The 26689-nt window shown below is 52.6% G+C and overlaps 2 protein-coding genes across 2 annotated transcripts in view; both read right to left on the bottom strand.

Annotated features, from left to right (window-relative positions):
- Positions 1-821: 821 nt before the first annotated feature.
- On the bottom strand, positions 822-18245 carry SDR42E2 (short chain dehydrogenase/reductase family 42E, member 2; the record flags this gene model as incomplete). The annotated part of the gene is made up of 12 exons (XM_079719037.1): positions 822-1061; positions 4072-4145; positions 5732-5795; positions 7420-7485; positions 7998-8135; positions 9722-9804; positions 13735-13810; positions 14510-14628; positions 15307-15364; positions 16634-16729; positions 17208-17392; positions 18191-18245. 12 exons carry the CDS (start codon positions 18243-18245, stop codon positions 822-824), a joined length of 1254 nt encoding a protein of 417 aa, XP_079575163.1.
- Positions 18246-24416: 6171 nt separating this feature from the next.
- Positions 24417-26689, bottom strand: part of VWA3A (von Willebrand factor A domain containing 3A) — a gene marked incomplete at its 3' end in the record, with an annotated part of 46011 nt that continues 43738 nt past the window's right edge. Inside the window, 3 exon segments of the mRNA XM_079719172.1 lie at positions 24417-24468; positions 24657-24754; positions 26194-26317. Of these exon segments, the coding sequence (XP_079575298.1) occupies positions 24417-24468; positions 24657-24754; positions 26194-26317 (274 nt within the window).

Below are 26689 nucleotides of genomic sequence, written 5' to 3'. Positions count from 1 at the left end.
CAAGTTGGGCTGGGCAGAAGCCTGGGTCTCAGGTGTCCTTCCAACCCTGGCTATCAACACACAGGGAGACCTGCATGAGTGAGCGAACCCAAAACATAAGCGTAGCAGCTGATCAAACTCAGTGCTCCTAGAAGGGGTCTAATCCAAGATCCCGAGACGATCTCAGGACAAGCACAGAGAAGCTCGGGCAGCGAGGAGGGTCCGTGTCCCTAGAGAGGTAGCAGCAGCCAGCGAAAACTTGCAAACGTCAGCCCAGCTGCACGAGCGGCTGCAGCTAGGCCCCTAGGAGTGGAGCCAGACGGGTGGGGATGGGGCTAAGGCTGAATCACAAACAGGAGAGGAGAGGGACCGACCAAGAGAGATGAGCAAGTCTAGTTACCAAAGGAGAAACCAAGGCGAGGGCCCAGGCGTTCGGCTAGAGCCAGAAACGGGGCGGACGGAGCAGGGGAGAACGCGGGGGCGGGCCAGGCCTGGGCAGGGGCGAGGAGAAGGCCTGGAAGGTGGAGCAGGCTGTGAAGATAAGACCTTCTCGTAGGCATCCCGGCCAGGTCAGAGGGAGACCAAGGCCGGAGGGAGGGGCAGGGGCGTGGCCAGGGCTCAAGAGGCGGGGCAGGGGCACGTCGAAACCCAGAGGGCGGGACAGGGGCGGGGTTAGAACGCCAGAATATCCAAGCGGAAGACCTGCTAGGCAGATCCAAGCCCAGGGGGTGGGGCAGGGACAAGGCCAGGACTCAAGGGAGCGCCCAAGTCCGGAGGGCGGAGCAGGGTCTGGTCCAAGTCCTGAAGGCGAAGCGGGGGCAGGGACAGGCCGGCGACGATGGTCAGACGACGAACGGCCGCGGGCCTAGGAAGTGCAGGGCCAGCACGAGCAGGCCAAGGAGCAGCAACAGCCCGAGCAGCAGCCGCAGGAGCGTCCGCGCTGTGGAGCCGCGGGTTCCCCGGCCCGTCGACTGCACGTATCGCTCCACGGCGTCCGCGAAGCTGAACTTGTCGGGCACGTAGCCAAGCTGAGCGCGGGCCTTAGCGATCTGGAAGGTGTGCGTCACGGCCACGCTGCGCACCTGCGGGGAGAGGCGGGGCAGCCGAGGGACGGGACTAGTGGGCGTGGGGAGCAACCTCTACCATGTTTCACTCGGATAAGAGAGGGTAGGGATTTCCCTTCCGTCGCACAGAGATTTAAAAGGACCTCTGTGCTGGATCTTGCGTCTGTGACGCCCTCATCGGGGAGGACTTCCTGTCTCTCTTCCACCTCCATTTTCCTCGAGGGGGCCGCCTCCAGGATACATTTTCTGCATCTCCCCACCCTACTGAACTCCTCAGTCCCTCAAAAGTAAAGGCCCCACCTCTGCACTCCCCTTCCCCGGCCCTAGCACGATGCCGGGGCTCAGGAGGCCCTTGATACATTCTGCCTGTGGCCTGAGTGCAGCTATCCGGAGAACTGTCTCCAGGAAACATCCTTGACTTTTCAGCCCACAGCCCCAGATGGAGTCTAGGCAGGCAGGCTCCAGGGTGCAAGCTTCACGCCCTGGCTGATTAACTGAGCTTCCCTAAGAGAGGAATTCAATTATGCATAAGTGATTACTCTCTCCAGGGTTTGAAGCTGCGTTTCCTGATGCCAGATGGCCTGGGTCCCACAGGCTTCAAAGGTAGTGCTGACAACAACAATTACTGAATAAGCACTCTGTGCCTGTCATGGGCTAAATTCTTTCCAGGCCATATCTCATTTAATCTTCTGAAGCGGTGATACCACCATCTCCTCTTTTGAAAATTGAAGATCAGAGAGGTTAAGTGACTTGCCCAGGGTCACACAGAGGAGCCAAACTCTAGCCCATGCCCTTCCCTGCTATGCTAGGATTGAGAAGATACCCTCCCACCTGACTCATTTCTTCGCCTTTTGTTCCTCAGCTGGATGCTGGGAAGGAGTCCACTAGCTGCTTGATTCTGCCGTGGCCCTGAAACAGCCCTTGGGGTCAAGCCCCTAGTCTTGGATGCTTGTGTGAGGAGAGAGGGAGAGAGGCCAGTTCTTGTCCTTTTTTGCCTCAGCTAGTAAGTTCAGGGCTTTGGCGGGTACAGCTGTGAACTAGATAGGCAGGGTCCTGGGACACAGCATTCTCAAGATGTGAGGCTTAGATGTCACCTCCTTTGGGAAGCCTCCCTAACTTCCTCAGAATTGGCTTAGGTGCCCCCTCTGTGTACTCTGAAGTTCCTCATTATTTCCCCCAGTATAGCCCTTGCTGGGCTGTCTTCCCCTTTGGACTGTGAGCTCACCATTAAATGAGATCCTAATCTTTTTGCCCTTCCTAACTTAGCAAAGCATCAGGGACAATCAAATGAGAGAGTGGACTGGAAGGATTTTGCAAATAACACCAAACACCACTTGTTGCTTTACTGTTTACAATCTGCATTAAAACATCCTCTCTTTTAAACTGTATGTGCGAATAGAAAGCAAGGACTGTCTTGCCTCCACTCCTCAGCACAGTGCCTGGCATACATTAGGTGCTCAATACATGTCAAATGAATGAAAAAAGGCTATGAAGTCAAACTAGAGGGCTAGTTGGTGTGTCATAGACTGACCAGAAGAGGGCGCCCGAGCTACAGTGCCCAGACACTTCCCAGCTATCTAGGGATCCTTTGCCCCCCCGAGTTGAACAAGGAAACCCACCAGTGAGTGGAGAGGGGAGCCAGCTCCCTACCCGACACAACTCAGCAGCACTTTGGCAGCTATTTTATGTGACTATGATTCCTGACATTTCACAAGCTAGTGGTTAAGCTTGAAATCATTTAGGTCTCCCCTGGGTTCAAATCTCGATGCTGCTACATAAGGAAATGGTCATGAGCAGGTTCTTTCGCCCCCTCCCCCTCCCCCCACCGAGTGTTTCATTTCCTTCTCTGTACATGGAGGTGATAATAACAGAATCCATAGTGTATAGTAGTTGTGAAGATTAAATGAGATAAACACAGTGCCTGGCATTTCACACGCTATAGATGGTCCCTGTTTTCATTATTCTCTTTCCTCTGCTAGTCCAGACAGTTCAAAAGAGAGACCATAGGGAACTGCTTCTTTCTGTGGCCGATTCTCGATTCTCTGAGGTGGAGAGCACTGAGCTTGGAATGTGAAGCCAATTCCAGAATGGTGGGAGCTTGGACAAATCACTTATTTCTCTAGTGCTCAGTTTCTCACCATTAAATAAGATTATAATCTTTTTGCCCCTCCTAACTTAATAGAGCATCAGGGACAATCAAATGAGAGAGTGGACTAGAAGAATTTTGCAAATAACACCAAACATCACTTGTTGCTTTACAACCTGCATTAAAACACCCTCTCTTTTAAACTGTATATGCAAATAGAAAACTGCATCATCATTATTTGAGAACAGTGTTCTTAACACAGTAGGTACTTAATATATACTTATTATTCAGTGAGCAGGAACTGTGAGCCTCGAATCAACAGCCTGTGTGTGTGTGTGTGTGTGTGTGTGTGTGTGTGTGTGTGCATGTGCATTGATGGTTATTGGGAGTAGTGACATTCCAAAAAGTGAATTTCATAGAACCTGCCTTTGGGAGCCTCCAGTCTGGCTGGGAAGACAAACTGCTTATGAATGAAATGACAGTGATAAAGGATGGGCTTGGGCTTCCCTGGTGGCGCAGTGGTTGAGAGTCCACCTGCCGATGCGGGGGACACGGGTTCGTGCCCCGGTCCGGGAAGATCCCACGTGCCGCGGAGCGGCTGGGCCCGTGAGTCATGGCCGCTGAGCCTGCGCGTCCGGAGCCTGTGCTCCGCAACGGGAGAGGCCACAACAGTGAGAGGCCCGCGTACCGCAAAAAAAAGAGATGGGCTTGGAGCTGTTGCCCTTCAGACCAAGAGAGCACAGCCTCAGCAAAAGCTCAGCAGTTGGGATGTTATACAGGAGCTGGCCCTAGATTTGAGCCCACATGGGAGAGGTTCTGAGACCTCAGACAAGCATCCAGTTACGGTGTCAAAAGGCGAGGGTTTGTGGCAGTGGAGAGGGGGCAGAAAGGCAAGTGAGGGGCACCAGGGCACAGGGGCTCCCCTCACAGCAGCCCACTTACCTCACTCCGGGTGAGCAGCGGCGGGAGGCTGCAGATGGGCTTCAGGGCCAGGTGCAAATACTCCATCACTGTGGCTGTGTGGGGAGAGAAGGACCAGTGACCAGGGGGCCTGCTCTAGGCAAACTCCAGGGAGGTTCTCAGGGACAAGTCAGTTGGGGGCATTATTTGCTTTGCTAGGAGGAATCTTCACTTTGCCAACTTTTCCTGTTCTTGGATTCCTTTAAATCAGCAGTCTCTGCACACCCTGGGGTGCCTTGTTTGGCTGTGAAGTATGTCACAAGTAAGTTATTATTAATATTAAAAGACTGACATTTTAAAATAAATCTGAGCAGATTCAAAGTGATCTCTACAATCATGTCTCTCTCACTCATTTCTATCCCGATATGCTGTCTTGAGTCAGGGAGAAAGAAGTTGGAACGGTGGTTCAGCTCAACCTGGGCTGCACTTCGGACCACTTTTTAAAGTGTTCCTTCTTCCCCCACCCCCTTGCTTCCTGCGGACGCTGAGGTAATTGGTCTGGGGGCGTGGCTGAGGCATTTCTACATTTTAAAAGCTCCCAGGTGATTCTACTGTGCAGCCAAAGTTAAGAAGCACTGAGTTTACAGTCAGCTCACTGGGAATTGGGAATTTATAGACAGTCCTCCAAAACTGCCAGAACCTGCGGTTGAACTTTTCTCAGCTGGGGGTCAAGGAGTGTCAGTCTTGGTGGTGATGCTGTGCAGGGGAAGTCATCCTGTGTGGGCGCCCTGGGGGACAAAAATGTGCAAACCCCTGCTTTAAATGGCAGGCATCCCAATGCCTTATTTATTTATTTATTTTGGGGCTGCGCTGTGCAGCACGTGGGATCTTAGTTCCCAGACCGGGGATCGATCCCACATCCTCTGCATTGGAAATGTGGAGTCTTAACCACCGGACCACCAGGGAAGTCCCCCAATGCATTTAAAGTGCAAGAGATCCAGCGGAGGTTTTCCAGGAACACAGTTATCTGTGACTTGGGGGCCACCTGCCCCCTCGGGCTGATCACTGAAAGCCTGAAGCCCGTGCTCATTCCAGCTGGAAGGAGGCCAGCATAGGGAAGCTGGGGCGTGAGAGTAGAGACTGACCTTCAGGGTGAGGAGGAGAATCTAGGGTCAAACAGAACCCTCACATGTCCAAAAGCAGCCTTAACTCCAGGGCGACCTTGGGGGATGGGGCAGCCCCAGGGCTCCCCCTCCTCGCCTGGCATAGCGCATTCCAGCACAGACAGCAGGACTGGGCGTGGGCTGCGGAGTCAGCCAAGCCCAGTGTGAATTCTGCCTCTCCCACTTTCTCACTGGGGCACCATAGGCAGGTTGCTAACCTCTCAGAGCCTCAGTTGCCTCATCTTTACAATGGGCCTAACCCCACCCACCTTGCAAGTGGGATAGGGTTTAAACAGGGCCAGGACTAGGGTGAGGGGAGTGAGGTGCCTCGAGTGCAAAATTTAAGGAGGCACTTGCTCTCAGGGCTGGGCAAGTGCAGATGGGGCTTGGAGCATTTGACTCCGAGTGAGGGTTTCCTTAAATTTTGTGCTCTCAGTGCCCCACTCGCCTCAGCCAGGTCCTGGCTCTGGGTTTAAAATGAGGTAATGCATGTACATCTGGCACATGGAGGGTTTTCACATACACACGCCTTTCCTCACCTGACAGGTAAACCCAGGAAGTAGGAACCTGGATCCAGGGCTTGCTGTACCCCAGCTTCTCAAACTGCAAGGAAACATGGTTTGAGGTGAGAACAGATCCTTGGGGGGCTGGTATAGGCCACATGTTGCCTTTACCCCAGGGCCAGCAGAGCACCTCCTGGCCCCTCCTCAGCTGCCCACCAAAGGGGGCAGACCCCACAGCCAGCCCCAAGTTTACACCAGTCTTTAAATGAAGCCCACACTGTGACCTGGAAAACTAAGTAGGAACTGACTGCATGGGGTGCAGTCCCATCATTTAGTTATTTTTTACATCTGTGTACACCCAAAGACACCCTAAGGCACTTATATAGAATCTGATTATTTTCTAGAATCTGCTTTTCTGCTATTAAATTAAAAAAATAAAAAGCATACGTGTGGAGGGTAGTGGGAGAAGCATGAAGAGATGGGCTGGCATAGGATGAACTGAGGTCTTCACTTGTATGAAAACTCTCCAGGTCAAAAAGACAGATAATAACAAGTGTTGACAGGATGTGGAGAAACTGGAACCCTCTTACACTGCTGGTGGGAATGTAAAATAGTGCAGCCATTTTGGAAAACAGTCTGGCAGTAACTCAAAAGGTTAAACATAGAGTTACTGTATGATCCAGCAATTCCACTCCTAGGTATATACCCAACAGAAATGAGAAAATATGTCCACACAACTATTTACACACGGATGTTCATACAGCATTACCGATAACAGCCCCAAAATGGAAACCCCAAATTTCTATCAATTGATGAATGGATTAACAAAATGTGGCATAGCGATTGAATGAAATATCTTTTTGGAAATAAAAAAGAATGAAGTACTTGTATGACACATCCACAACATGGATGAACCTTGAAAACATGCTAAATGAAAGAAACTTAACACAAAGCCTACATACTGTATGATTCCATTCATAGGAAGTGTCCAGAACAGGCAAATCTACAGAAGCAGGAAGCAGCTTAGTGGTTGCCTATGGCTAGGGGTTGGGTGGGGTGAGAGGTAAATAGAAGTGACAGCTAAAAGGTATGGTTTGGGGAGGTTCTTTTCTGGGAAGGTGACAAAATGTTATAAAATGTGTTTTGCTGATGGTCGCACAACTCATACTAAAAACCATCAACTTGTATGCTTTCAATAGGTGAACTGTATGGTCTATAAATTATATCTCAATAAAGCTGTTAAAAGTTGACATGCAAAGGGCCCGAATGCCCCCACAATGTATCCTCCAGCGCGGGGTTTCTGGTCTACCCCTTCCAGGAGTCTGTAGGCTGCTGCGAGAGGAGGCCAGGACTCTCAGAAAGGCTGCAGTGTAGGGGCCCAAGGGCCAACACCTCCCTTTGTGCTCTGCCTACCTTCTACTTACCTCTTTCAGGGCCTCACCATATAGTATGGGGGCCACAAGCAAAATCCCACAGGGCAGGACATCGACATAAATCAGGAAGCGGGCTAGGACGGACTATGGCAAACTGGGAGAGCTCACAGCCCCCCAAAGGGGCAGCCACCACCCAGCTCCAGCCAGTTCCAATGTTGCCCAGTGGACAGTGTTGCCAGAGCTGGTCTTTAATGTGAAATCCTCTGATTTTTTTGGAAAAGGTGACAGGGAAAGAAGACATGGGGATCCCTGAATTCTCACTTGGGATGGGGGTGGTGTCCGGGCACCTACCAGTGGGGCCATCCACTCGAAGAGGTTGACGCTCTCCCCATCATTGATGTAGTACGCCTGCCCACTCTGAGGGGGACACGCGGGGAGGGGGATGGTCAGGCACATGCCCGCCGCCTGACCCCACCCTCTCTGATGGCTCCCAGCAGCTGCCCCAACTCCCCACTTCTCCTGAGCAGCCCTGGAGACGGACCTGAACAACTCCCTTTGAGTTCCAGGGCTGCCAACTGACTAGCTGTATGACCTCAGTGGAGTCACTTAACCTCTCTGTACCTCAGTTTCTTCATCTGAGAAATGGGAGCATAATAATGGCATCTCCCCCTTGGACTGTTGTAAAGGTGCAGGTGACAATATATGTAAAACGCTTAGCATTCGGTGACTGTAATTCCAGGCTCAACAACACCTACCTCACAGGGTCATTTCAAGGAGCTAACGATGCTCTAAAAGGCCACTTTCCCCCCACCCCATCAGGCAGCTTGAATCGGGGAGCTATGTCGTGTGTGAGCCAGGAGTCCCCGAGGGATGGGGGACCCACCTACAGCCCGAGGGGTAAGGTCGGGGGAGCACTGCAGGAGACTCACGGCCACGTAGCCCTTGGCGGCGGTGAGGGCCTCGGCTGCTAGCACGTGTGCCTGCACCAGATTGCACACGTGGACCCAGTTCATCCTCGTCCTGTGGTCCCCAAATCGGAACATGAACAGTCTCTTCTTGATGTGGCTCTGGTGGTGGGGGGAGAGGGCGAGAAACACAGACCAAGCCTGGAGTGGCTTCAAATTCCATCTACATGCAGAAGGCTCCCAGGCCAGACTCCTCTGTCCCAGCCCCACATGCCTTCCAGAAGTCTCCACCTGGCTGCCCGATAGACAAGGCAGACTTGTCCTGTCCTGTGAGCGCCTGATCCCCATTTGGCCGCCCCTCCCACTCCTCAGCCCACAGCACCCAGGGCTCAGGCCTAAAGCCTGTAGCCAGCTTTGGCTGTCCCCTCCCTCACTCTCCACACCCAACCCGTCTGCAAACCCAGTTGTCTCAGCCATTACAATCTGTCCAGAATTCGGCCACTCCTCACCGTACTGACTTCCGCCCTCATCTCTCACCTGAACACTGAAAGAGCCTCCTAACTGGTCCCCTGCTTCCACCCCCGGCCGCTGTGGCCTGTTCTCCGTGCAGCTGGGGGATCCTTTTGAATCCTAAGTCAGATCGTGTCTCTTCTGCTCAGAAACCTCCCGGCGCCAGGTGGCAGAGGAGGCCCTTCTGCCCTGGCCCCAGCTACTCTCTGACGTGTCTCCCACCGACCCTTTTGCTCACTCTGCACGAGCTACTCGGCCTCCTCCCTGGAACGTGCCAGCAGGTCCCCACCTCAGGGCTTTGGACTAGCCGTTCCCTCTGTCTGGAAGGCTCTTCCTCCAGATAGCTGTGTGATGCACCTGGTCACCTCCTTCAAGTTGCTCAATATCCCTGCTTGAAGAGGCTCCCTGACTGCCGGCACCCCCAGCTACCCCCAACCCCACTCCACTTTTTCTCTTTCTCCATAGTCCCTGGCACCTTCAAACGTTCCTTGTATTGTATCATGTTTATTCTCTCTCTCTCCTCCTGTGAGAATATAAACCCCACAGGGGCGGGAATCATCTGTTTTGTTCACTGACCTGTCCCCAAACCTGGAACAGTTTTTCATTTCCAGCTTTGTGCCCAAGCTGTCTCCTCTATTTGGACCACTTTCTCTCTACCACCCCATTTCCTTGGTTAGCTCCTTCTGTATCCAAACAGCACAGCCATCACTTCCTCCAGGAAGCCCTCCTGGACCTCCCCTGCCAGGCCCTCTCTGCTGTGCTCCCATCTTCTCCCTCTCACCTCTACACAGCCCTTACCACCCTGAATCTGTGACTGTGGAGTCTGTCTCCCTGACTAGGCTGTGAGAAATTTGAGGACAGGATCTAGAGCCCCTTGTAGCTATATCCCTGGCAACCAGCCTTCTCTGGAGATAGGTTTTCTGAGTGAAAAGCCTGGTGCTGGCAGCATGAGATGAGCCATCTGGCCCTCAGGGAGCTCACGGCTGAGCAGGGCAATAGTTTCCTCTGCCTCTTTGGGGTTATAGCTCCATGTCCCCTCTACTGGTACCCAGGCCTGGCTGGCGCACCCCGAGAGCTCTGTTCCTGGTGGGCCTAGTGGGGGCAGGACTTCTCCCAGAACTGAGGGTCCCCGGCTCAGGACACTGCCCTAAGACTGACGCGGTGACCGTGGGTCCCCATTCATACACATATCAGCCAGGCTCCTCCTGTGCCTCCGGCCTGGGGCTGGGACAACATACCGCCACGCGGGGCAGGTGCCTCTGCTCTTCGGGGCCGTAGATCCCTGGGGGCCGGAGCACACATGTCCGCAGAGCGCCTCCTCCTACAACACAGGGGAGGGCAGTCAGGGGCCTGGGGAGGGACGGATGAGCAGGGAGAGGGACAGAAAGGCTGTCCGCATCTCCTGGTTCTTACCCGGAAAGGTTAGTGGGGAAGGCAGGGCCTTGGGGTTTCCTCATTCAATTAATTATTCTCTCAGTCAATCAGTCAGTCATTCAACAAACACTGTTCAGACTCATCCCCCACCTCTACCCCCCTCAGCACTGGGCCCTGGGATGGATGCTGTGAAGAATCCAAGGATGACCAAGAAATGGTCCCTGCCCTCACAGTGCTCTCAGGTCAGTAACAGAGGCAAGACCTAGATGCAGGTATCTGCATGGCCCGTGAGAGTTTAACCAGCATCTTGACAGACATGAACTCCTTCGACTCCCAGAGTCCTACTGTGTCCATTTTACAGATGCGCACAGACCCACACGGGTCCTCATGCTAATAGCTATAGTTCTTTCCTTTTTCTGGTCATCAGTTAGATAAGGATCATGATGGCTCTCAGAGAGGTCCTACTACGTGGCTGGTGCTCTGGTAAGCCTGGAATTTTTCCCTCAAAGCAACCCTATGAGATGGGAGCTGTTATTATTCCTGTTTTCTGGATAAAAGAACCACGGCTCAGAGAAGGGATGTGATTTGCCTAAGGGCACACAGCTCAGCCTCGCGGAGCTGAGATGGGGACCAAAGTCCAGGCACTTTCCACTAATACCTCTGGTGATACAGTACTAACAAATAGGCCCTCAGCTCTCTCAGCCTGGGTCTCCTCACCTGGAAAATGGGTGCTTTGTAAATGGTGGTAGCAGTTATACTTTCCAGACAACCAATGGAGAAATGAAAAGACTAGAGCCATCAGCATGAGAGCTGGGGGTCTGTTCCCCTAACTCTCACTGCTCTGTGCCAGCAGAGTCCCCAGACCAAGATAAAGCTTGGTCCAGGGCTTCCCAAATTCTCTGCTGAGGGGCCCCCACTGGTGGAAGTGGGAGCATGTCTCCCCAGGGGAAGTATGGGGGTACAGCCTGAAGGGCTGCTCCAAACATATTCCTTTTAAGTCTTAAGAGGGCCTACAAAATTTTCAATTTATTCTCATAATTCATTTGTGTTTAAGATTAAAATTTTTTAAAATTACTATTTGTAAATTATTTGATCCCCAACCCCAACTCCTTAACTGAGATGGAGTCTCCTGGAAGATGTTCCACTCCTCCAAGGCTCAGGTTTCCCAAGCGCCTGTGCCTCCAGTTTGGGGAGCCTAGGGTATGCCATCCTCTGGGACCGGAAGCCCACCTTCCTTTGGGGGCCCCTTCCCCTTTGTACCAGGTCTAGTGGGGGACTGTCAGTCTAGATGCACCTCTCTTCCCTGAGATGGCAGCCACGGGACCCAGGCTGGGCCAATGCCATGTTCTCACCCAGGAATGTGACTCTGTGCATCACTGACACGGGATCGAAAATCATAGGAGTGGGGTCACCCTGAGAGACTGATCACCAGTTCCTGTCTCCCAGGTCCCTGGAACTGCCCTGACCCTGTCCTTTCTAAGCCCTGGTGGTCATTTTTCTGGAATATATTTTCCAGAAGCTATCCCAGTATAAATTCCATTTTCTCCATAAATTAGCCAGGGTCAGTGTCTCCAGGTCATAGCCAAACACCCTGACTGCTCCCCCTCCAAAACCCTCACTTTACAATGAGGCCCAATGTATTGGGTTGAACAGTGGCCCCACAAAAGTTATGTCAGTGTCCTGGAACCCGTGGATGCTACTTTATTTGGAAAAGGGGTCTTTGAGGATGTAATTAAGGACCTAAAAATGAGATGATCCTGGATTATCCGGGCGAGCCCTAAATCCAATGTCAGGTATCCTTATAAGAGACTCACAGAGAAGAGACAGATGGAGAAGAGCTGAGGCCATGTGAAGACAGAGGAGGAGACTGGAGCGATGCAGCCACACACCAGAGAAGGACCCCAAGCTTCTGGGGCCATCAGAAGCCGGAAGAGTCAAGGAAAGATTCTCCCCTCGCACTTTTGGAGGGAACGCAGCCCAAATGACACTTTGATTTCAGACATCTGACTGTGAACTGTGGGAACTGCGAGAGCAGAAATTTCTGTTGTTTTAAGCCACCAGGTTTGTGGTAATTTGTGCCAGCGGCCCCAGGACACTAATGCACCCAGAGACAGGAGGACACAACACATTCACATGGAGCTGGGGTCTGCATGTCTCAGGACTCTGCTACAGGGACCAGGGTGCTCCATGCCAGGTTAGAGGCAGAGTCTCAGGGACCAGCTTGGGTAGTAGGGACTGGAAATCACCCAGGGTGACCGTGGCTGGGCTCCTGCAAGGCAGGTATCAGGTGAGCTTTTCTGTAAACAGCCTGCAGCTAATTTTAAACTCTGGGTCACCTGGGCATGGTGGGGGGAGGTTGGTTGGGCTACAGCTGACACTGGCCAGTGGGGCACTGGGTGGCCACGTCACAGAGGGACTGAGCCCAGGGTATCCATGACTCTTCTGACCATGGAAAGCTGGGGATGCTTGTATAAATAATTCTCAGCCAGAGGATTAGGTGTCTGGCTCGTAGGCTGCTGGTCCAGCCAGGGGAGGCCCTGGTAGAGAAGAGAATTCAACTGCAGAGGGTCAAACTCCTGGGAAACACAGATGGATGTTCCCACTGGGATAAGGGGTTGAGGCTTAACAGGCCCAGGGTGAGAGGGTGGGGTGGGGAGGCTTTTAGGGAAAAGAGTTCATGCTCAGAGACTTACTCAGCCATAGCTACAGTGGAGCACAATGGTTAAGCCCCAGGCTCTGGTTTTAGACTCCCCTAGGGGGACAGGGGGTTTTCAAATCCCACCTCTGCCACCTAAGAGCTATGTGACCTTGAGCTAAGTCAGATCACCTCTTAGCCTCAGTTTTCTCTCCTGTAAAATTGGGGATTATAATTTCAAACAACCTTCACTCTCCAAATCCACTTGGCTCCTGAGTTTAGACAGTGAGGGAAACCAGGTTTTCTGTTTCTTTTTAGTTTCTGAATTTCAGAAAGCAAATAAGGATAATTTAGATAGCAGGAATTTATCTGAATCTACTGATATTTGACTCCTGAGTTTGGAAAGCAAGGGGTAGCTAAGGTTCTTACCTCATATGGATGCTATGAAGAGCTATTGAGACTTTTGCAGGTAAAATCAGCAGGTAAGATAGGGCTTGGCATGTAGTAAGCACTCAATAAACACAAAATGTCCATGTTGGTTTTTTTTTTTTTTTTTTAACAGTGCCCATCATTATTATATTCTCACTCAAGCTCTTTGAGGTAAATCCCAGTATCCATTTTTTCATAGGTGAGGAATCTGAGGCTGGGAGAGGGTAAGTGCATTGCCCGAGATCATGTAGCTGAGAGGCGGTGGAGCTTGGATTTGAACTCATTTCAGTCTGATGCCAGTACGTGGGTGCTCAGCCACTGTGCCATGCTGCCACCTGTCCTTAATCTACTATTATTTCTCTATCACAATACAGTAAGAAGAGGCAATCCAGTAAGGCAGCCGAGGCCAATTTTTCTGGGAGTTACTGAAGGGCCCCTCACTTGCACAGCCCTTCCAAAGTGCTATACTTCATGCATATTCATAAGTTTGTACTCTTATAAAGAGGGTCCCCAAAACTGGATCCCCTCCTATGTGGCAGAAAAGAGAGCTAGACGTGGACTAGCTCACGTGTCTCCCCACCAGGACATGAGCAATGTGAGGGCAGAGATCGGGCCTGACGTTTTCCAGGCTGTATCCCTGGTGGAATGTGGGTGCTCAGAATTTGTTGGATGATGAATGTCCAAGGCCCTGGGGAAGTGTTCTTTGGAAGGAAGCTGGGAACATACCAGCTAAAAGCTAGAATCGCACATGTGCTTCAGGGAGGGAGCAGTGGGCATGCACGTTGGCTGTGAGCAGGGCCCCCCAGTACTCACCTGGGAGAGGCGTCCCGTTGGCCATGAGGATCAACTGGTCGGCAATGGCTTTGGTTCGGGAGTAGTGGTCCACGTGCTATCAGAGGACAGGGAGCACAGAGCCACCGAATGGGGGTCAGAGACACTGCTGGCCACACCTGCCCGGCCCACCCAGCCCTCCCGGCCCCAGGGCTGTACCTCTGCTTCAGACCACATGGGGGTTCACTTCTGGGACCCCCACTGGGAAATGGCCAGGCCCTGAGCCCCACTCCCCCTCCTCTCCCTCTGGGTGCGAGCCACAGGAACAGAGGAGAGAGTTCAGAGCAGTAAAAATGACCAGGGGCTCCTTGATTCAGGGAGGCTCCTGCAAGCCACAATGCCTGCTCTGGGATGTGAATGATGGATGTGAGTTGATGGATTGTTCACATGGAGTCCTTTAGTGCTCACGGGGCATTTTCACATACATCAACTCATTTCCTGGTCTCCACGTCCCCATAGGGTGGTGCGATCACACCCAGATGAAGAAGGAGAGCCTCCAAGTGAAGTGGTTTGCTCAGGGTTCCACAGTAGAAAGTGGCTTTGCTGGTTCAAGGCCAGGTCTATGTGATTTCAAAGCTCCTACTGGCACGACCAGCCAAAATAGGAGAAGGCTTTTGTGCCATGCTGTTTTGGGGACCCTTTCTTCCTGGGTCTTACCCTGAATTGTGAAATTGACCCTGGCTCCGCCCATCCCTACCCTTTGGACTGTGGGTTCCAAGTCCATAGGCCCCGCCCACCTCTCCTGGAAGCCAGGTACCTTCTCCAGTGGGAAATATGGCACAGAGTCCTCATCGCCCTGTTCTATGGGCTTCCCGCCGAATGCGACATTGACGGTGCTGGTGTAGACAAGCCTTGGAACCCGCCGGTGGACACAAACTACAGCGACAGGTCACACGGCAACACACACACACACACGCACACAGTTGATGTGAGCAGGGAGCTGGCTGAGGAGGAACCCATGGGGACCTCCTTGGGTGAATCCTCCACCCAGCCTCCTGCACACATCCTGGCTCGGGACGGAAGAGCCTCCTTCCCTTAACTTGGGGAGGGGTCAAGTCCCCGCTCCCTGGGCCCTTGGGGGCTGGGCTGGATCATTCTTCCTTCTCAGTGTGGCTGCGGCCCCTTAGCTACCTTGCCAAGGACAGGTCAGAAGAAAGTCTCACTCATTGGGGACATAGGGAAAACACACTCTAGAATCAGAGAGAAAAACGGGATGCAGGACAAGGCAGGACATGCCCAGAGAGCCCAGATGTGAGTTTTCTAATTTGGTGCTTCAGCAACTTTTCTTGCTCCCAACCCCTAATCCCTCTGTACAAACTCCACTCCCCGTGTCCCCAGACACACTGAGGCCACGCTGAGCCTCATGCCGGGGCCTGGGCAGGCCTGCAGAACAGGAAGGATGTGCTGCCTACAGGCCCTCTACTGGGGAGGGCGGGGGTCGGGGGGAGGCTCCCACCTCTGTCCCCCTGCCCTGCCCCCCAGAGCCGGGCCCGCGCAGGGGTGGGGAGAGAAGCACAAACACACAGCAGGTCACACTCTGCTCTGAGCGCCTACCATCAATCACTAGTTTGGTGCCTCCAACATTTATAGACTCAATCTGCTCTTTTTGCAGCTAAAAGACAAGATGGAGGTGGGAGAGTCGGGGTGCTGTCTCGTGCCTTGTAGCTGAGGCCGTGAGGCTGGGCTTGGGTGGCAGGGCGGGGGGCTGCAGCTCAGAGGCAGGGATCCCGAGGGGCCCATGGGCAATGTGGGGGCCCTGGGCTCTAGTGCCCCTTTCTGCCACCATATGCCTGGGCCACAGGGGAGGTTCTACCCCCACTCTGGCCATCAGCTCCCTCATCTATGAAGTGAGGGAAGACCCCCTTGGGTGGTCAGCAGGATTTAATAAGCCCCATGAGAGGACATGGTACAGGGCTTGACACAGAAAAGAGCCTCAGATGTGTTGGATTGTTTCCTGGCTCTAGAAGTCTCAGCTTCCTTATCCGTAAGACGGACAAGTAATACTGTCCCTACCCAAGTGAGAGGGCTGGGCTTTGAAAAATAAAAACAACTGGGCTACAGTGAGAGCTGCTTGTGTGCCAGGGATGGGGCGAAGCCTTTACATCTCATTTAATCCCTACAACCACATGGGAGGTGGGTTCCCTATTGATTTTCAAACTATATTTATTCTTGTTGTGGTTGTTTTCAATAGGTAATACAATCACTAGGTTAAAAGTAACTCAGACAGTAAAACAAGAATGCAATGAAGAGGAAACTTCCCTCCCACTCCTGATTCCAAGTCTCCCTTTTCCCTCCCCAGACTGTTACCAGTCTCTGTATTTCTAGAGATAATCAACACATTAATATCAGCGCACACAATGTGTGAGTATATAGCTTTTTTAAAAAAATAAAACAGTGTCAAACACTGTTTTCGTACCTTGGAAATTGTTCTGTTATCAGTACATATAGAGTTGCCTCATTCTTTTGAACGGCTGCCTAGAATTTCATCGTTTAGCTATATCACAATGTATTTAAATAATCTCCAACGGATGGGCATTTCAGTTATTTCCTGTTTTGTTCTTAAAAACAATGCTACAAATACGTAAGTAAGTGTAGTTTCTGAGTCAAAGGGTATTGCATGCTTTGATAGATACTGTTATACTGCTCTCTGGGGTGGTCGTGACATAAGTACTAGTAGTGTCCTCACTCTACAGGTGAAGAAACAGAGGCTCAGAGAGGTTAACTTTCCCAGCCACACACCTAGAAAATGGCAGAACTGGCATTTGGTCCCATGGGTGGTGTAGCCCAAATCCTCCCTGGAGTAGGTGAAGAGCACGATGAACACCGGGCATGAAGAGGGCGGGCAGAGCCGGGACCTAAGCCTTGCGTGTGAGGGACTCACCTGCTCAGCACCAGACATTCCACAGGAGGCCATGTGGAAGACACAGTCCACCCCTTCGAAGGCGCGGTGCAGGGCTTCCGCATCGCGGACATCAGCCTGAAACAGAGAAGGAATACACGGAGGTAGGAGGTCTGGGTCCAAGGCAATCAGAGGTGACAGCTGTGCCAGGTCCCGGGGCCAGGACCCTCACCCCACCCGGGCCCAGCGCCTGCAGGGCCCAGACAGGCTGTGGGGCAGGATTTACTAGATGACCCCACTGGGCGTCTTCATCATCATCGGCTCCATTTATGGAGCTAAGTCACAGAGGCTGTGCTCAGTGTTTTACATGCACTGCCTTCTCACCTCCCCACGAGACCCTTGCGAAGCAGATATTGTTAGTGTCCCCTTTCTGTGGATGAAGACGCGAGGCTCAGAGGTGCGGGACCCTGTGGCCAAGGCTGCCCAGCTGGGAGCTGGAGTTGGAGCTTAAACAGTCTGACTCCGAAGCCTGTGCTCTTCAACGCCCGGCACTGGTTACACATCAGACACCATCCCCTGACCTCCACCACCAGCCTGCCCCCCGCCATCACTGCACCTGGATGAACTCGGTCCCCGGGCACAGCACCCACTGGGGTCTGCGGAGGTCAAGCAGGATGACAGAAGTGCCGCTCTTGGCCAGGCTGGAACCCAGGCTAAAGCCCAGGTAGCCTCCTCCTCCAGTCACCAGAACCTTCTGCTTAGAGGCCTGCACAGGTGTGGCCTGAGTCTTCTGCTGTAGTACTGGCACTGGGGCTGTTGCTGGCTCACTGGGTTTCTGCCCAGCCCCTGATTCCCGTCTGGGCCCAGGCCCTACCCCTGACCCAGATAAAGGTGCAGCTCCTGAACCAGGTACTGACCCAGCTCCTGGCCCAGGCCCCAGAGCTGGTCCAGGTGCTGAAGCAGCACCAGGCCCTGGTCCAGGCCCCGGTCCAGGCCCCGAAGCAGCACCAGGCCCTGGTCCAGGCCCCGAAGCAGCACCAGGCCCTGGTCCAGGCCCCGAAGCAGCACCAGGCCTTGGTCCAGGCCCCGAAGAAGCACCAGGCCCTGGTCCAGGCCCCGAAGCAGCACCAGGCCTTGGTCCAGGCCCCGAAGCAGCACCAGGCCTTGGTCCAGGCCCCGAAGCAGCACCAGGCCCTGGTCCAGGCTCCAACACTGCGCCAGACCCTTGTCTGGGTCCCAGAACAGCACTAGGCTCCTTCCCAGGCCCTGACACTGCTCCAGTCCCTGGCCCAGCTCTTGAAGCAGCACCAGGCCTTGATCCAGGTTCTAGAACCACACCAGGCCCCAGCCCAGGCCCCGGAACAGTACCAGGACTCGGCCCAGGCCCTGGAACAGTACCAGGCCCAGGTCCAGGTCCTGACACAGCAGCAGGCCCCAGCCCAGGTCTGGACACAGCAGCAGGCCCTGGTCCAGGTTCTAGAACCACACCAGGCCCCGGCCCAGGTCTGGACACAGCACCAGGCCCCGGCCCAGGCCCTGACTCAGACCCCAGGCTTGAGACCCCACCCCAGGCCTGGCAGACAGGGCAGCTCTGCTCGCCCTGCCCTGCAGCTTTGCAGGCCTCTGGGGAGGAGCCTGCCAGGTTGGGCTTCATCTTCTACTGAGCCATGTGGACCCGGGATCTGTCTACCTGTAGGAAAAAACAGAAGAACGTATGTTCTAGAGTTGTCTAGAGAGATAATCTCATGTGGATTATCAGACCCCTGGGGGCTTAGGAGACCTCCTGGTGGGAATTAGAGACCTTCTGAGTTCCCAAACCTGTCCCTTTCAGAATCTTGAGAACTTCCAAGGTGGCTGCTGCCTTCCTCAGAGAGAGTCAGAGACAAAACAGCCAGGCCTTGGGTTTCACAGCTCAGGAGACCAAGGCCCAAAGTCACACTGCATGGCTGAGATTTACACCAAGAATTCTGGACTTCTCCACCAGTTCCTTAAAATCCCGATTCCCATGTAGTACCAGAGGGAGACGGATCAAATCGTGCCAAGGGGAACCCCACCTGACTGGGGTGGTGGTGACTGCTTTCTGATGGGGAAATGGGGGAGGCTTCCTGGAGAAAGAGAGAAGGGAGGAATCCACATGGGATCCAAAGGGCCTTGGAAACGTGCACAAGTGCTGCACTGCCTCTGCCCTGGCAACTGCTGCCTCTGGTTCTCCCAGGGCCCCCAGCAGTGCAGGTGGCTGGCACCACAAGGCCTACCAAGCCCCCTGTGGGCTTCAGGATCAGGTCTGTGGGTCTCGGGGGCCAGCACTGAGGATCTCGTCCTCCTCACTCTAGACTTAAAGCGAGCCAGGCTCTCAGTCACTGTTACATCGTCTCACCCCCAGCCCCCCACTTCCTGCTCCACCTGAGGATAAGGCTGGCCCAGAGGCCGGATCACCATCATCATCATTAATAACAACAGCAACTGTGTACTGTCAGCCTGCCGTGAGCCAGGCCCCGTGGATACAGAGAGAGGTAAACTCTGCCCTGCGTGGCACACAGTGGCTGTAAAAAAAGAACAGGTGCAACTGGGTGACCGAATGACTGAGTAATGAGCCCCACAGGTGTTGCTGGTGGTGGTCACGGGGCAGGGGCCGGGACAGCTGTACAGCATCTTCTAGTCTCCTCTGTCACTGCCCTGCTCTCCGAAGTTCTGAGTGAGGGATACAGTCATGCCCCATACAAGCACTGACTCATGGGTGTGACAGGGAGGGGAGACACCCCAGATGTTAAGTCGTCACAGGGGATGGGTCTAATTCCTCCACTGGGAGGGGGGAATACAACCACAGAGTGGAGCCCTCCTCTACCCAGGCCCAGGGGACTCTGTCCTGGGGAAGGGTCTGTGGCACCAGAACTGTCTTTCTATCCTATGGGGCTGCTTCCAGCGACAAAGGCTGGGACCCTGCCTCAGGTCCCATTTGCTGGGTGTGCCCTTGGGCAAGGTCCTTATAACCTCACTGCACCTCAGTATCCACGTCTGTCAAATGAACCCCCATAACTCTCACAGATGGCAGAGTCCTCACAGACCACTGGCATGCACGCTCCAAGAAGGCTTGGATCACTACAGTGTGCATGGCACCCAGTCCTGTGCCTGGCACAGAGCAGGCCGTCAGTAAACAGCCGCTGAGTGAATGAAACCACTCAGGACTGTTCTGCATGAGGGAGCCTAGGGCCAAGCAGCCGGCTGACCCCCCGGCACTGCCGCATTTAATCCTCCTGGCGGTCCTGTGCAGCGGGGGCTACTGTTCCCATCACCCGGGGAGGGAAACTGAGGCTCAGAGAACATTTGCGAACTCTGATGGAGTCTCAGTGAATGGCTGGCCCTGGATCCAGGTCGCTGGGGACCCAAAGCGGGGTTGGGTGAAAGGAATCGGTGGAAGATGGTCAGGGACCCCTCCGGGCGCGGGCGCGCCCGCCTCGATGGGGCGGCAGGAGCGGACCCCCAAGCTGAGAGCGGCCGCCTGGCAGCTCGGGGGCGGGTCCTCCCTGCTGCCGCGTGCGCCCCCCGCCCCGCGTCCCCAGCCTCACGCCCTGGCTGCGCTCACCCGGCCCGGCTCCCGCGGCGCTGCGCGATCCCGGCTGCAACCCCGCGTCAGTCAGTCTTCGCGCAGAGCCCGGCGCTACGAGGCTGCCCCCTCCTCGGGGCGGGGCCGACCTGAGCTCCTGGCACCGCCCCGCGCCCGCCCCGCGCCGGTTTCCTGCGTCCCGGCTGCAGTCACTATCCCCTCCGCCGCAACCGTCGTCTCTAAGGCGGGGACACGCACGCTCCCCCAGAGGGGAAACTGAGGCCGGTCGAAGGGTGAAATGGGCCACGGTGCTAGTGGGGAAAGGGCGCGAAGGTCCTGCGTGCTGGTCCGGGTCCTGCCCGCATAGACGGCCTAGAACCCCAAGAAACGGTGTTTCTTCCTCCACCCACCTACCCATCCATGTCCTCTCCCACGTGGTCCCGTCTGTCCAGCCTGCCTCTTGCCTTCTTTCCTCCTGCCCTCCTTCCCTCCCTCCTTCCTCTCTTTCATCTGTTCATTATCCCACCTATTCTTCCATCCATCTTTGTCTATTCATCCATCCTTCCACCAGTTTTAAACTATTTTTTGTCCATTCATCCATTCATCTATTCACCCGTTATTCTGTCTTTCCACCTATCTATCCATCAAGCCTTCCATCCATCCAGTTCATTTCATATCTTCCTTTCCTGCCTTCCACCCGTCTATCTACCCTTCCTTTCTTACATCCTTCCACCCACCTCTGGGTTAGCCATTCTCCAATGCCATCATTCCACATTGAATAGGTGATTCTTCAGTGCTGTCCTTTCCCTTGCACTGGGGACCCAGATGGATCGCACCATCCCTAGAAAATTCATCTGCAAGTGCCAGTGGCAGAGGGCAGGCATGTGCCCAACAGTGGGCACGGCTGCAGAGCACCAAGGGCTGGTGACTTCGGTTTGAAGAGGGCTACTGGAAAGGCTTCACCTAAATGAACCTCCCCTGTGGACATAGGTGGGTGTGGGGAAGAGAAAAACCTCAGCCAGCACGTGCGATGTGCCAGGTGGTAAGGTATCTTGCTTAATCCTCACAACTCTGTTTTAGACCAATTTTAGAGACAGTGAAGCAGGTTCAGAGAGATAAAAAGGGGCTCAGAGTGTAGTGGGAAAAGGCCATGGGGTCAGCCCTGGGTTTAAATCTTGGCCCTGCTACTTTCTTGTTGTGTGCGTTTGGGCAGCTACAAGGCTTGGTTTCCTCATCCATTAACGGGAACTGGTGTGTACTTTACAGCTGTGATGTTGCAAGCCTTGTGGCTCACAAGGTACCATATGCAGAATGCTGAGTATTGTGCCTGCCCAGTTGGTGCTCAACTAACGGTAGCTGTTATCATATTATATGAGAGGAGGTTGGGATTCAAACCCAGTACCTGTGATTCGATGCTCTGCAAACCATGTCTCTGGTCTGTCCTTCCATTCACAAAGACCAGCCTCTTCCTCTCCCACCAGCAGGGCTGGAGAACTCTTGTTCCCCAGGCCCAAGTGTCATCTGGCTGGTGTCATCTCATTAGGAGAAGCATAGTTTACAACACAAGTGTTATAGCTGAATTGTGTGCCCCTCAAGTTCATATGTTGAAGTCCTAAGCCCCAGTACCTCAGCATGCGACCTTAGCTGGGAATAGATGTAATTAAAGATGAGGTCATACTAGAGTAGGGCCCTAATCCAGTAGGACCTGCATCCTTATAAAAAGGGGAAATTTGGACACAGACATGTGCACAAGGAGAGCATCATGGGAAGATTGGAGTTATGCTGCCAGAAGCAAGGAACTGCTAGAAGCCAGGAGAGAGGCCTGGAACAGACCTTTCCCGGTGCCTTCACAGGGAGCATGGGCCTGTCTGTACCTTGATCTCGGACTTCCAGCCTCCAGAGCTGGAGACAATACACTTGTGTTATTTCGGCCACTCAGTCTGTGGTACTTTGTTATGACAGCCTGAGTGACGTACTACAGCGACCACAGGCGTGGATAGAGATGATGCAGAGGGCAGCTGTCCAAGACAGTGACCAGACTGAGACCCACTGTGGAAGGGGCTGTGATCACTGCTGTCTCCTTGGGCCAGTACAGAGCCTGGCCAAAGCCATGGCTTGTAAAGTCTCAGTAAACTGTATTTTTAAACAATCTGATGAATTTTTACTTATGTATATATCAATGTAACCACCGCCAGATCAAGGTATAGCCCCGTTGTGGCCCCAACACACAAGGTAATCACTATTCTGACTTCTGTCACCAACAATAGTTTTGCCTATTCTTGAACTTCTTATAAATGGAATTATACTGTATGTACTCTTTTGTGTCTGGTTTCTTCTGCCCAGTATTGCTCATAAAATTGATGCAGCTTGTTGAATATAGCTGTAGTTCATTCTTTTAAATTGATGTGTAGTATTCCACGGCACAGAGGTATCACAATTTATTTGTCCATTCTACCACTGATGGGCATTTAAGTAGTTTCCATTTTCTGACTCTTACGAATAAAGTTGCTGTAAACATTCTTGTGTATGTCTTTTGTCAAACGTGGGCACTCATTTCACTTGGAGTGGAATTGCTGGCAGAGAGAAGGCACACGTTCTACTTTGGTGAAAATTGCCAGACAGTTTTCCAGCATGGTTGCACCGAGTTACACCGCTCCACCCTCCACTACAGCAACGCGTGAGGGTTCCGCTGCTCCCTATCTTCATATTGCCAGTCTTTATTTTTAGCCACTCTGGTGGGTGTGTAGTGGTTCTCACTGTAGTTTTAATTAGCATTTCACTGATGGGTAAGGCTGTTGAGCACCTATTTTCATATACCTCTTGCTCATTTATACCTGTCTGAGACTTTTGTCCCTTTTTTTTTTTTTTTTTTTCCTTGGTACACGGGCCTCTCACTGTTGTGGCCTCTCCCGTTGTGGAGCACGGGCTCCGGATGCACAGACTCAGCGGCCATGGCTCACGGGCCCAGCCACTCCGCCGCACGTGGGATCTTCCCAGACCGGGGCACGAACCCGTGTCCCCTGCATCGGCAGGCGGACTCTCAACCACTGTGCCACCAGGGAAAACCCCTTTTGTCCATTTTTAAAAAATAGGATGTTTATCATTTTCTTATTGATTCGGAGTTCTTCATATATCTAGATATGAGACTTTTAATAAAGTCTTATCTCACTAAAAATTTACACAGAGACACACACCAATGATCACATCCATTTAAAAGTAACTTTGATCCTATTAATTAAATAAAAGCAATTTTTTCCTGTCTTAGAAATGACCCCAGCTGACATAACTCATGACACAGTCATTTCATATGTACACAGTGGGGCTGGTCCAGCAGGTCTAGCCCGATTTTCACATGCTTGAGCTGAGCATTCGCTCTGGACTGGGCTCCAGAGCAGACTTCAGTTCAGATGAGCAGGGGCGGTGGGTGGCGGTGAGACTCACTTGTTTCTTCTTCCTCCAAGAGGGGCTGACGGTGAGTCTGCGTCGCACCCATAGATCAGGGTGGTGGGGAAGCACAGAGCAAGAGAACTGGGGCAGAAACAATCCCATCTGGCTGGTCTCCAGAGCTGGGCTCTCACAACTAAGCTTCATGCTCACTGTTTGCTATGTGTCTGCCACGTGGCAGATTCTTGGGACCCAGAGATGGTTAGGACACCAGCGTCATCCTGAGGGAGCTCATGGTCAAGGAGAAGAGACAAGGGAGCAAGGAAGCATAATGTGGAGTGCTAAGTATAGTTAAGTGTCACCTCTATAAAGAGGGATGTGTGGTCAGGATGCTATGGGGGGAAGACTGGAATCTCCCAGCTCTTGATGGGTCCCAGGGGCATCTTCACAGTGGAGTTGATGCCACTTGCACTGTGCCTTCATGGACGAGAAGGAGTCACCAGGCAGAGGGTGGCAGAAGGATGTTCCAAGCAGGGGGCTCATGCAGGATTTCCAGCAAGTGACGCTCTTGGGACTGGAGTGTAGGGTGTGTTGGGACAATGCGGGAACGTCGGGGTGGACCCAGGGATAGACAGCTTTCCTCTCTCAGCTTCCAGGGTGTCCTGGTGCCTGGAACCATGCTGATATGTGGGTTACAGCTTTCTAGGGCGCCTTTCCCTCTGGGCCAACATTTGCTGAGTGGTTCCTTGTAGTATGGCCTTTCTATTTAGAGGAATCATTGTTTCTGAACCTTCCCCATAATCACCGCTGTCCACAAAATAGAGCATGCTGCCCGGCCCTTGATGGGCGCTCAAAAGTTGATGAGTTCATCCCCTCGCCTTACCTGAGAACACTTTTCTAAGACGGAGCGACCTTCGGTTCTGTGTTGTTTTTCTTCTGGAGTTGGGACCTAGTGAACAGGAGACGAAGAGAGATGGACCCTCGAGGCCCAAATTTCTGGGCCTGGCAGGGAGAAGCAAGGCAGGAGCCCTTGGAGCAAGGGTGTCATGACCGAGTGAGCACTGACCTGAGGGGGGCCCAGGGTCTGGGTGGGCTGGAGCCACGAGGCAGGTGGGAGGGGCTGCTTGAAGGGCATGCCTGAAGGACTGGGCCTGCCGGAGGAAGCTTCTGGCCTTGGTGATCTCCTGGGCCAATCTCCTTAAATCATCTCCTTCAAATAGTGGCAGCATGGGGTCCTTGAAAAGGGGAAATGAGTATGAAGTTAGATCCATTAAATGACGGGGTGGGACCTGAAAATCCAAAATCTCAGGAGAAAAGTTTTAGAGTGAACTCAAAGCAGCCTTCCTCCCAGTGCAGGAAATCTTGTGGGCCTCAGCTTGCATGTTTCCAGGGACAGGGAGCTCACCACCTGTCAAGGCAGTCATTCTGCAAAGAGGACACTTTGCAGTTCGATGTCTGAGAGTCAGTGTAGGGAGGGGGTGGTGGAAACGAAGAGGGTCTCTGGACTCCACTGAAGTCAGCACAGCTCTGCCCAGTAGAACAGAAGTAGTATATACACCTTATCTCACTGTTAATCAGTAAAACCTATCCAGTCCCTTCTCTAGTTCTTCTAGTAAAACAGCTCCACAGACATGCCTTTTTCTTATGTCAACTAATGAAATTCTAGAGCCTAGCCTTAAAAGTACAAGTTCTCACAATAAGCAAGAGAATCTAAGAAAGAGATCAAACTGTTCCTTCTCCCTGGGAGCAGTAGTGGCAAAGGTCCCACTCTGCACCCAGAAACTGTTCAAAGAATCTGATTTGATAAGGTATGAAACAGAGAACCTTCCCAATATCGTCGCTTGTTTTCCTGTGTAATAAGGATATGGGTGAATATTCATTACTTTTACTTATTCTGATCTCTGTATTATTTGTAATATTTGCCCCTAAAACGTTACTCAAAGAAATCATGCAAAGCACTGACTTCAAAAATTATGCAATGTTCTGTAAACTTTAATTTCCCCCCACCAAAAAAAAAAAAAATCTGGAATTCTGGTTGGTTGTCTTACTGGATGATTTGCTGGCCTGGAAATGTTGTAATTCACAGCAGCACATTCCTAGAAGGTATGAATATGTACGTAATTTTTCTATCAGATTGTAAGATCTTATCCTGCATGCATTATAAAACCCATGACTTTACTGTATTTATTTTTTAACAGATCATTTGAATATCTGTGCTTCAATGAATTTAAGGCGGGAAGACAGAAATATGCCGGAATTAAAGTACAGAACTTAGGAGCATGGGTGTCTGGGCTCTGGCTTTACCATTTACTCCGACTTTAGGTGTATTCCGAAACCTGGCTGAGCCTGTTCATTCATCTGTTAAATGGGTATAATAATGGTTGGAAGGCTTAAAAGAGGTAATTTACATAATGCAACAAACCTGTAGCATGTAGGAAGTGCTCAGTGTATGTGAACTGTTCTACTATTAAATAATGCCCCTAACCCTGCTTCTTTCCCAACCTCGAGGGGAGGCAGCCTAAAAGGAGAGCAGCAGGGAAGCACAATCTTTTTTAGTCAATACTTTGTTTTACAAGAGAAGCAGAGATCTTATCAATCAGGAGGAAAAAGCCACGCCTGTTGACATTTTATTGAGCTGTTTCAACAGAACTCACCCAGTAGCTCCACAACCTACCCTTTGGTCGATGAAGCCCCTGGTCAGCAGGCCCTGCATTTTGAAGAGCGAGTCCTCACCAACAGGGCAGTGATAGCAGCCCCCAGTAAGAGAGGCCAGATCTCTCAAGAAGTTAACCGCTGTCCTGCGGGGAGGAACACAGGGCTGAGGCCAGGCCCACCGAGGTCTCTGTGAGCCCCCAGCCCCTGGGGAAGTCAGGGGGTAAGGGGTCTTGGACCTTGAGGTCTGTGCCACTGAGACTGTGTCAGCATCACCAAACCCACTCCCCCAGCTATTTGGGTGGCAGTGGCTACTGCTGTGTGAAGTGGATTCACCGTATGAGGGTCACCCTCAAAGCACGCGGCCCCATTCCTTAACTGGACATCTATCCAGTGCCTACTATGTGTCTGGCCTGGCAGGGACACAGTGTGACCTTTACGGAGCTCATGGCTTAGACAGAGAGATTAAATATGAATGTTGTGAAGGAGCTGAATCTCTCCTGTCTAACACATGTTCT

The sequence above is a fragment of the Hyperoodon ampullatus genome (assembly GCF_949752795.1).
Source record: "Hyperoodon ampullatus genome assembly, chromosome: 14".
Taxonomy (NCBI): Eukaryota; Metazoa; Chordata; class Mammalia; order Artiodactyla; family Ziphiidae; genus Hyperoodon; species Hyperoodon ampullatus.
This window is presented reverse-complemented; position numbering and strand designations above follow the sequence as displayed.